The sequence below is a fragment of the Manacus vitellinus genome, unplaced genomic scaffold (genome assembly GCF_001715985.3).
Source record: "Manacus vitellinus isolate BGI_N305 unplaced genomic scaffold, ASM171598v3 scaffold_2_pilon, whole genome shotgun sequence".
Lineage (NCBI taxonomy): Eukaryota > Metazoa > Chordata > Aves > Passeriformes > Pipridae > Manacus > Manacus vitellinus.
Genome location: NW_021940208.1, coordinates 15548746 through 15560974, shown reverse-complemented (window position 1 = coordinate 15560974; position 12229 = coordinate 15548746). Strand labels below are relative to the sequence as shown.

At 34.8% G+C, this 12229-nt stretch overlaps 1 protein-coding gene across 1 annotated transcript in view; it reads right to left on the bottom strand.

The window, feature by feature from the left end:
* Positions 1-1161: 1161 nt before the first annotated feature.
* The window catches only part of NUP58 (nucleoporin 58), a 37548-nt gene continuing 26480 nt past the window's right edge, over positions 1162-12229 (bottom strand). Inside the window, 3 exon segments of the mRNA XM_029960912.1 lie at positions 1162-3139; positions 8157-8252; positions 11062-11160. Coding sequence (XP_029816772.1) covers positions 2970-3139; positions 8157-8252; positions 11062-11160 — 365 coding nt within the window. The 3' untranslated portion in view covers positions 1162-2969.

Genomic DNA, 12229 nt, shown 5'->3' with positions numbered 1-12229 from the left:
GAAAACAGGCCACTAAACCTGCATTCCTGAACATTATTTTAATTCAAAAAATTGTGTTATAAAAGCAATCAAGGTTGAAAACACAGTTATGTTACAAATACGCAGATGGAAGGAGTACAGCTGCATCTGGATTTTTTGTGGTGAGGAAGATGCATAAACTCTGTCTCACTCCACCTTATCTCAACCTCCTTCCTCACACTCTACAGGAAAGCAGTAAGGAAGTGTAGTAGCTAGCTAACTGATTTGCCAGAAACAGAGACAAATGCGAGGGCAAAGAAAGTTCTGGACCAGAAAGAGGTTCCTGAAACAAGCAATCTAAGGCATAACTCTCTCCCTCCTCCTGCTATCTTCATCACAGAAAGAACACTGAAGAAAAAACAAGTTAATTCTAGTAAAGAAAGAGGTCACATACATAGCTTTACACCACAGCTCTACACCAAGGCACAAACTAACACAGAACCCCATCTTACTCCAGTACATACTTTTCTTTCTTTATAGAACAGATAATCCAGACTTGATTTAATTTCATGGTATTTAAGTATAGGTCACCTTCTTAACTTGCTTTGTAGAAAACCAAGCCACACCTTGAATGTATTTGTATTTTGCATTCTAATCATATTACATATCTTTATACTGGGGGAAAAAAAATAAATTTGAAACAGTGTTTACAATGTTGATCCCTGAACATCATGACTACATTCAACCACCCAAGTAAATATTCTGGGAATATAATTATTTCAAATCCCATTTTGACTTCACATGCTGAAGTCCAGCATGTGATTATTCCATTTTATAATCTCATTTTCACTTAGACTAAATTAAGGGTATAACTGTTGCTTTAATGTGAAAAGAAACAGAGCACAAGTACCCGGGAGGCTCAGACTGCTTCCCAATTTACAAAGCCATTCCCAGCACTGTGTTACATTACACCACGATCCAGGTTTATATAGCACACTATGAAGAGATTCTAGACAAACCCACAATACAGTACCTCCCTTCATTCCACCCTTTCAAGCCAGAGATCAAGTCCCTAAATTCAGCAAGAAAAATTTTGCACTATATAAATTCTAGGAAAAACGATTCTACATATCATCAATGGGGTTTTTGTTTCTCTTATAATGCAGGAGAACAGCAGGAAATGATCTTTCAGATAGGCAAATATGTATTACAAGGATCACAGCATTATTGTTTTATTGTTTACACAATGGTAAGATGCACATATGGACAAACAGTACACATTTAGAATTAGTTTCACAAATTAATACATTATAAGAGAGTCCAGTGGTTTAACATATTAATTATTTAAAAAAGCAGTAACAAAGGAATACAAACATTACAGTTTTGACTGCAGCCCAATAAAAGTTTAAAAACAGGTCAAAATCAAAATAAACCGTGAGCTTTATTTTTCCGTGACATTAGAAAAACCACATTATAACCCTTCCTAAGAGACTGCTCACAAAGATGCAATAACATACAAGTACAAAAGTGAAGAATTCTGTGCTCAGTTTCCCTTAATTTTATCAGATCAAGTGACAAACTGAACATTTGTTGAAGAGCAATCACTGCTGAATGCAGACACTTCCAAAACATACAAAATGGTAATAACACTTCAACAATAAAAAGCAAATGACAACTCTGCATAAAAAGCAACTTGACTCCAAAGTTTCATGCTCACACTTCAATCCAGTATCATCATTTGCAAAGACTCAATTGATCTATTTCCTCCTTAAGATATTTTTCCCAGATATTCCTAGTGCACACCGAATTGGAGATGCAGCACAACAAACTATGATGCTGTAATATATAAGACTCAAACTACTGTTGCAATAGCTTTAACCTTTAAATTACATAATTTTCCCCCTCCATTCGTTAGCAGCAACTTATTGTACTATACCTTGTATTAAAAGCAGATATCCAACTGCTTTTAAGTCAATGCCAGCAGTGCTAAGAAGCTAGTGAATCAACTTGGTTTTGGAAAGGCTAATTCAGCTAATTAGCACAGCATATCCCATCTCCCTCAAGTGCAGGGAAAAGCTCATCCAGCCCTGCTTGCATGCAGACCTTGTGGCATCCTGAGCTTTCAGGTGAAATCCTGCAATACCCTCCCTCTTCAGCTCAGGAGAAAAAAATCCCTAAAATTCAAACAGTTTGGGAACACTACCTATGAAATGTCTGTGTCAAAATCTCAGATACTTCTTTAGAGTTGGCTGCTAAATGGGCCAAGAAAAAAGATTTAAAAAACCCAAAAACAAAAGACCTACTAACTATTATCTACCGAACTTCATGAAATAGTAAACATTGTCAGCTGGTTTTAAACAACAAAACACAAGAAGCAATGATGACATAGCCTAGGACCCACTATTTGAAACTCTGTGGGACCACAGAGCAACATGGAGAAACAGAACACACAAAGAAAAGGAGATCTGTCTATGGGGAAAGGTATGCACATCTGTGTTTTATACATATATATATACACATACATACACACAGATGTGTGCACTGTACTGTATATATTTACATCCATATACACAAAGACACCCTGAAGTAGATTTAAAGGCCATATCCAAGAACAGAAGATATGAACTCTAGTATTTGTACTAGAATAGATTTTATCTGTACAAAAAAAAACCCCAAACAAATATGCATATATTCATATGGTATAAAGCTTATTAACAAAAAATATTCTGCTACTAACATTAGGTTAAATAGATGATTTTACAAGATTCTTTAATAATAATGCAGTATAGAACATTTCTAAAACTAGGGCCCAAAATAAAAATACATAAACGAGTTTCTATTCACAAGAAAATAGCTGTTCAATATGATTTTATTTTGTATTTCAGACAAGGGAAAAGTAGCAAAATTTTTATAAATCTCCTGGGATGCAATTTAATTAATGCATCAATCTAGAAAAATAGACTTTTCAGATGAACAAAGTTGATTCACTTCCCCCTCCCTAAAAGGGGTGCCTATCTTTTCCCTCGCTTGTTTCCAGCTGGAGGTTTCTTCAGCTGAAGAAGTTGCCCTCCTGTCCCAAAGCCTGCAGATGCAGGATTAGACACCCCGAACGTCAGGCCAGCTGATGCTGTGATGCCGGGATTGCTGAAGTTAAACCCAGATGTAGTCGAGCTCCCAAAGCCTTATGAAGGAAGGAAAAATATTTTAAAACATAAGTTATATCAGGACTGCAAGTCTGTTCTCCTTGAAGTTGTGAACACCAGGCACTTTATTACCAGCATTTGTAATACTTTATACTAACATTGTAGAACACATTGCTAGTGCACTCGGGCTTGCCAAGAGAACTTGGATATTACAGCACTAACACAGTCTATCTCAGTGAGTGCAATTATATCCTAAATCACAAGTCTATTAAACCATTATCCTGCAACAGTAACACCCAAAAGTCCCACTGAAACCGTACAACAAAAGAACCATTTTCTTGAGATTCCTCAAGTTCTCAGCATAAATATGCAGTGCACTTCTAAGGTGGGAGAGAAGGCAGAAGGTAAAAGTGGACCATGGCCCACTCAGTTCACTCACAACAGATAAATGACAAAGTTGGAGTCTGAGCACCCAGTCGTCTTCCTACTAGCTTGGCTACCTTTTCCTGGCTTTAGAACATGCATGGCACATACCACACCTTAAATATGAAGCAGAAAAGGGTCAAAATCCTTGCCAAATTCTTTATATTTAAAAATACCTTTTATGATTTAAACTAAAAAGCAAAACTGGAGACAAAGCTTTGGAAAAACTGAAAGACTATGTAAGCAAATTGTGTATTTTAACTCCTCCACCCTCCTCTATGAACGCAAACAAAGTGAATGTTTGGTTCAGCTATGAAACAATATCGGTTGAAGAAAATCTGCCTCTAGTTTCCAGCAACAGTAACACCAACTCATTTAACTTTCATTTATAAATTTATATCACTTGTGAACAACCAACTTGGCTAATAATTGCAACTATTACAGAATACTAGAAATTTCGCCAAGATTAGTTAATAAGAAGCAGAGCTTCATAACTTCCCTTTATGTTCTCTCAGGAAACCAAGGCAGCAACCAATCACACAAAATAACAAGTATGAAACAAGCAAGTTACAATTTTAACAAAGAGTTTCATGCAAGTTGTACCTGGAAACCTGTAAACAGTTAAAATATTAAGAAAAATGGGACTGATTCACAAGTAACAAAGGGTATATTCTCAACATGCATTACTTAACATTGTTTCATTAGTTCTCTAGTAGTAAAGCAATCCTTTGATCACATCAGTATCTTCAACTCAATGCCTAAATATTTTGAAAGTACAGAATTAAAAACCCAACTGGTTGTCTCCTCAGAATCCTGAAGCAGCTCTCACAAGCCTGTGTCTTCTGTTCTTAATCAGGGAGACTCATGAATGAAAAAAAAGTCTTTTAATAACCAAAACTGTGCTTGGTAAGTTACCTTTTTATTTCAAGTATGTACCTGAGATAACAGGTAAGCATTGCTTCCTATAGAAAACATCATTAATGCCATTCATGATAAAGCTGTATGTGATCTATAGTGTCAGGAGTTCAGCAGGCAACAGTAAAGTGTTCATAAATTACCTCCCCGTTGCTGCTCCTAGATGCAGGGATTATTTTGAAGCATGCAGGGAAGGCAGCTTGAGCTTTATTTGAGTAATATTAGAGTAAGAGATGCATAGATTATGTGATAGAAGACTGAAAACATGCTTGTTAATTTAGATACAATTTGGAAAGTAATAGCTGTTATGTTAGAAGTGCCATTTAGGGCAGCCATAAAAGTGTAGAATGGCAGATGGGAAATTCATCTAAATTGTTTTGTCCCATCATAACAGCATAGCAAGGCCATGGTATGGTACTTCATTAAAAGTAAACCAAACCCTAAAGCTGAATACTCAAATGAAAAATCTTCAGGAAAAACAACCTTGAACAAGGTATACACTGAGTCTTATTCCCATTGCAAGGAAAGAGAATCAGTCATGGAATAGCTCAGTTTTAGAGGGAAGAATCACAGAGTCTTGAACTATAGCTACAATGTGGTCAGCAATTTCATTGTTGAAATTAATATTACTTATGTGTAAACAGCCATTTCAGAAAGTAAATGACAACCTGCCCTTTGAAGGCACAGCCTCTGCATCTCCCTGAAGGGTGTTAAGAGGTTTTGCATCTCTGCTTCCATCAGCCCTTTACCTAGGTAAGCTAAAGATGGGTATATACCTCCCCATAACAGTATTTTTAATTTATTTTAATGCTACGGGGATAAACAACAGTTCAGCAGATCTCAAAGCCAATCTATTTCTGCCTTCATCCTGCACATCACAATGGGTGCTCTAGATCTAAAAGTATTTCCAGGACAGCTTTGACTGATTTATTATAGCCTCTGTATCTAAAAGCTGCTCACAGTACCCATGGATTATATTCAGGTCCATTTTTCAGCAGTATGAGTATGTCCAGCCATGATCCCACTTGATTATCTCTTATCCCATTTACTGAGGCTGCTGTTCTTCAATAAAAATAAGTCTCCAACAAAAATTCTGAACTCAGCTCTTCAAAGAATATTTAGCATGTGTTTTCACAAAAATTGTGTTTGTACACCCCTTCCTCCCTTAACATTTTATCTATAAATTCAATGGTGATTTTTGTCCTTTTCCCATCACTTTGAGAGTCCTAATGCCCTTTACAACAGCCCACTCATATCGGCCTTTCTAGTTGCCACTAAGTAAATAAGAGTAGGAATTAAATGTGACTTGGTTTGGAGTCAGCTTTCCACTGTGCCTGTATGTGTTTCAGGGGGAATCCAGAGACACTGTTCCATCTTGCTACTGTGTGCACTAAAGGAACTGCGAGAAGGCTGCTCTGCTTTTCATCTGCTGATACAGTGGACACAAAGACTGCTCCTGGATTAAGCCAAATTTACTATTAGAAGACACTCAAGTACTGTCAGAGGACTCAGATTTTTCTCTTCAAACACACAAACTGAAATTGAGAAGAGCAGTAATACCCCTAGAAACATCTTCAAATCTTTTAAAGCAACTAAATCTAACTCATACACTTGACAGAAGCAATTTGGAGATCTATAATTTTCATTCTAAGATAAGAACAAACTCATGGAAAACGTGGAGGAGAGTTGGGGCATTATCTAAGCAGCCTAGAAGAACAGGGTGTTGGAATACTTACTAGACATTAGCCTGGGAAAATATTTAAGATCTCATATCTAAACAAAAGCAGCAGCAACAGTAAATCCCATAACCCACATTCACCCCATTTGTCTAAAGAAATAGATTCAGAAACAAGACACAAGTATTATACAGTAATATAAACCAGAATATGGTTTCAGGATCCTGTAAATGTTAGCTGAGAAACAATACATGTAAAAGAAAATATAACCTGGCGAGCCTCAGGCATCATTCAAACCCATTTATGCATCCTTGATAAAATTAAACTGAAGATCATATGCATTCCAAATGCTATATGGCAGGATTATGGGTATAAAAAGTTAAAGTTAGTGTGTTTCTGGGCTACCTAATTTTTTATAGAGGTGTCGGTTCCATAATCCCAATCTAGATCAGGACTTCATGACCACTTAATTTTCTGGCACAAAATAACAGAAATTACATTTCATCTTTTTCTGTTTCTGGTTACTACCTTCTGCAGCTGAAACTCTTGATATAACTGAAAATCTACATTTTATTGGGTCCAATTCCTGCACTTGCAAACGAGAGACTGGTGGCACTGGCTCCATGACAAAGCCTGGTTTGAGCCTAGAACTGCCTCTGCACACCACCAACATAGCTAAGACAGACTTGCTATTTACTTAGGTCTGATACTTCCTTAGTGATGGAGAACTGATCCATACAACTGGTTTTCTAATTATATTTTTAATAAGCTAACAACTAAATTATGAACATTGTACTTTAGCAGCCTGAACTGCTGTAATATTATTTATATACATAATATATAGAATAGTTAATTTAATATAGGTTTCAGGAAAAATAAGCTACAATATAAAAACATAAGAAGTCTAAGTCTTTCAGGTGTTTCTGATATTAAAAACAAAGTATAAGAAGATTGATGCGTACACACTGTATACTGTAAAATCAGAGAAAGTTCTATCAAGAATTTACTAGGTTGTTACACATTCATGAACGTTACACCAGCTTAGTGAGCCATTTCCACCTTATGATACTTTACAGGCCATGCAACTCATCACTAACCAAGGAAAATCCAGAACAAAAAGCATTGCACTTCCTAATAAATACTAGCAAAATGCTATTTTTGTATTAATAGCCATTAAACAAATACTTTGCTTTTAAAAAAAACCCATGCTACCAAAAGACAATCCCAGGAGACATGATCCTCCTTGCATCTGCCATTGAAAAAAAGACTGTAAGACAGACTATAGTAATCTATTTACCTACTCATAGCTATTACTCCTATTTAAAAGGTAAATAGAGATGCAAGCTATAGAAGTTATAAGATTTTAGACATTTGAGTTAAGGAGCAATAGGATCCATATTTTAATTTTATCACCCCCAACAAAATGAAAACGAAAAAGTGAAATGAATGCTGTGTAGTTCAATTGCCACAGAAATGTTTTCAAAGTAGTTAATGTAATCATTTAGGAATATATACAGAGATAACATATGCATAACTTACTATTCAAATAGAAAGAGTAAGCAGTTATACACTTTAAAGGAAACCTTCTGGGTTTCTAGAAAAGAATTTTAACTTTACTTGTAAATACAGTAAATCAAATTACTGGTATATTTGTCACAAATTTATATACTAATTTCAATAGCTCAGTAACTGCTGCCTATGCATTCAAGTAGCCACTGCTTTTCTGTGCCTCAGACTGCATCTGATCCAATCTGATGCACCTGATCTCCTGCTTCCACTCCTAATTAGAAAGACACCATGAAATGGGAAACATTAATGCTCACTCAATACTATCTACCTAGGAGACCTTTAGCAGAACCTAAAAATTGATCTGAAAATGTGTATTTAGTAAGTAAACAGTTACTTCACTGGTGATATACACATGCACCTTTAAGCACATTTGTTTCAGGAGCTTTCTTAGACTGAACGCAGCAGTTTGATTATAAGACTTTTCCTTTAAGATAACCTTGAATTTCAAATTAAAAGGAAAAAAAAAACCAACCTGCACTTAGACTTCCTGATGGCTTACTTGTAGTTCCAAACCCAAATGATGATGCTCCTGTGGCACTACTTCCAAACGCAGAGCTACTTCCAAATCCTAGTAGAATAATAGTAAAGACATACAACAAAAAAAATTCAGACACAGCAGTTAAAGACACATAGGTTTTGGGTGAGTATTCTAAAACCAAACATATCTGGTAAACAAATAGTCCTAAGATTACTGTCTCAAGAGTATTTTATTCTCAACACAGCGCTGTGTTAAGAAAAGAGTGCAAAGTGGAAAGTATTAGAGAAAAATACTACCTTCAAAATCCAAAACTGAGTAAAGGAAAAGCTATAAAAACAGGTGTTGTAAATTATCAGAGTTTAAGAAATTTCTATTGAATTGCTATAAATTGACAGGAAAATGGTAACCAAATGTGCTAAAACTAAGAAAATTCAGATACAAGTTGTATCACTTAATATTACAGAAAGCCATAATCTTCATCTACAACTCTGGGAGAAAAATTATGCTTAAAATAGAGTAAGCATTTTTTTTCAGTTTACATTTGGTTTATTTTAATGTCATGCCTCTCCCAGGCTACTGGAGATTAGCTTTATCTAGGAAACTACTGAATGGGTTAAAAAAAGAGAAACAAAATTTTTAACGTGAAAAATCATCATATAAAGGACAGCCATAAACATATAGCTGTAATAAAACTCATTCCTTTAGTTTTGTAATTGTCCTTTATAATTGCATAATATAATTTTTTTAAGATTTCAAATCATGTTATTAATACAAGATCACTTCAAAGGAAAAGTAAATTGATACTTGCAGTTTGAGACAGAGGCCAGACAATAGGAACTGTAAGAAAACTATATTCTCTGATTTTGGCTGTCTCGAGAGCTTTTCCAAAAAAGAACAGTATTTGTATCTGAGGAAATTATGCTCCCATCTTGTGTTTCAAGTGTCAGGGAAAATCCTTTCATTTACTGCAAACTGAGCCTTTACTATTCCTTTACAGAAATAATTTTGATATTTTAAGACTAGTAAGGATTGACCATGCTATCTTGAAGCAGTGTTCCCTAGTGTTCTGAAGTGTTTTAAGATCAAATGAGGTTTCGGGGTATATAATGGCAAGTATCATATGAATGTAAGATAGTTCATTTAAAAGATACACTCTTCTGTCCTATCTAGGTTGAAACTGATAACCAATAGTCAGGCAAGGTGTCTGCAATTATTTGATGAAGCATAGGATCTACGCTACATAACTTACATAAATGCAAAAGCCTCTGTTTATCATTGACAAAATTCACAGAAAATTAATCAAGAGAGCAAATTTCCCCAATTAAAATGGTGTTTCCAGAGTATACATTAAAAACTGTCCCATTCAAAAAAACCCAAACCCCAAAGATTAAAAAAAACAAACAAACTTAAGTAATCATTCTGCTATTTTGTTTCCAAGAACACACCTACAGGCTATTTTGGAGGTATGTTTTTATTTTTCTACTTGCTTCTATCAGATAGTCTTTTAGATTCATCAAAAGACAAACATTTTTCAAATCAATAATGCAAGCAAATACCTTCCTAAGCAGATAACTAGAAATAAAAAAGAATATAAGTCAACTTTTTCTGACAAAACTAGAAGCAGTTGGAAATGTTCTTTTATTTACACTGGTAAGACTGGTGAACAATCTTTACTCTATAATGTTTTTGGTAGAAATGGAAGAATTTTATAGGGATTTTTTTAAGGCATTTAAAAGACTGTGGGAAAAACTGGTAAATCAGAAGAGATTTCCTTTTAGCCCACTATTCTGTTTTTTCTTCTTTAGGCGTATACAGATTTTCTTCTATCTGAAAAAGCTTAAAATCTGAAGAGAAAGGACATTGGTAGATTTAAAAATAATTTCAAGGTGAGTATTTAAGGCAAAACTCATGTAATGTTTAAATTACATCACCTTTCCAATACTGAGTGGATGCTTCATTATTTTAAATACTTTACAACACCGATTTGTATGTTTGGCTCACAGGCAAAAGGTAGGAGTGTGGACTGAGGTTGCAGAGAAGAGAGAATGTAGCAAGAAAACACATTATGTTTGCACTCAGCAGATGTATCAATTTTCTTTGCAGATCTTATAAAAGCTTCAGAGGACATTAGTGTCTGTGGGAACCCCCAACCTACATAGATAGGAAATTTATATGCACATTAGCTTCTACTAATCACTTAAATTCTATCTGTAATTCTACTACCGAGAACACATTATATTTAAATGAAAAGGTCTACATTAATTTTATAACTTTTTTAATACCACCTACTCTTTCATAGTAATGTGTCCTCCTGGAATATATTCCCCATTAGCATTATTAATATTTTGGTAAGTATTTTTCCCTCACTTTCAAATGTTGCTTTTTCAGCTGGAGGCAGGATTTTTTCTTCCACCTCAGCACTGAGGCACAGAGTGACTGCTAAAGCAAAGCTGTTTCAGCAAGCAGAATCCCAGAACTGTAGTAATTTTTTAAGATTCATTCTTGTCTCAATCCAAGCAGAAAGGGGCCCTACAGTTAACAAGCGAAAAACTTCTACGGATGAGCTACAGCATGGTCTAATGTCTCAGGTGTATAACTTTCATATATGTAAAATTAAGTCAAGTTGGAGTTACAGATGGATGTACTTGATGTACTTCCCTAGCTTTAAGAGCACAGTTTCTTTGTGATTACCTCTTCCTGTTTATCCCGAGTTTTCACTACAATGGCTTAGCCTTAGCAACTCCTTCTGCAAGGCAGGAAGAAGCCTGGAAAGCACAGACCTCCGAAATTTTAAGGTCTTTCCCTGAAACAGATCATCCTCCTAGCAGAGTTAAAGGTTTGCAAGAGATTCAGATGTGCAGAATAAATTCAATGAAAGATTAGAAAAGTTAAAGTGTACCTCCAAGGCTTGAAGAACCTAAGCCACTTGATTGCAAGCCAGTGCCAATACCTGAGCCGAATGGCGTTCCAAAACTAACTCCCAGAGATGGCTGTGGCCCTGGTATAAAAAAAATGAGAACAAACTTGCCTTACTCTTTCATAGTAAAGAGGTCCTTTATTTACTTATTCAAGTTATTTGATAATGTGAACATCATTGCTTTCAACAAATCCCATTAAGATCCCAAATTTTACCTCATTAAAACTTCTCACTTAACTGACTGACTCTACATTCACCTAGTAAAAATCTAAGAAAACACTGATTGTAATAAGGTGAAACTAGTCAAAACTGATAACATAAGAACACAATTCAGTATTTTTAAAAGTTAACCAGTCTCACCTTAAACTTTAAAACATTAATCAAAACTTTGAGATAACTCACAAGTAACAATATTTTGCCACCTTATTAATGGAATCAGAGTAAGGGAAAACCTTCAAATTAAAAACATAAGAACTGGTCCTAATGTAACTAAAACTGTATTACCTAAAGTTAATTTAATAAAGAGGATTCTTCAAAACTACTTAAGTATTCCATCCAAATTTAAACAGAGTACTAAGATAAAAAACAAGACAATGACTTTATTTTATTAAATTTATTGTTCATTTTTAAGCAAGTCAAGTACACAGTAACATGACAATTCATTTTTTTCCACACAAGTGATAACTGAGTTCTGTTAAGGTCTGCTACATAACACCATTCAATAAGGTAAAACCACCTGTTTAAATAAGCATTTACAAAAGGCACAGTTCTGTGTACCTTAATGAATTAGATACATTCAAAATTTCAGAGTCAGAGTTTGTTCCATAATTTAAAAAAGTTGACAGTACTTTCCCTGCATATTTGCAATAAGATGCAGGACTGTCAAAAAACAATTTCAGTCTGCCAAGATGAAATTTACAGCCTCAGTTCCTTTTTTTTTTCTCCTTAAACTTGGGGAATAAACAATCAACTTCCTAGCCCATTACTAACACATTTTAAAATAATTAATTCTGATAAATAATTAATATATTTTGACAGTTTTCACAGTACAATCTTATATTCCTGTCTTTTTCAAACAGTTTCCAGTGCACTATTTAAAAAGTTTAACCATTGAAGATAAAATACAGTGCCAAACTCTTAATCCACAGAC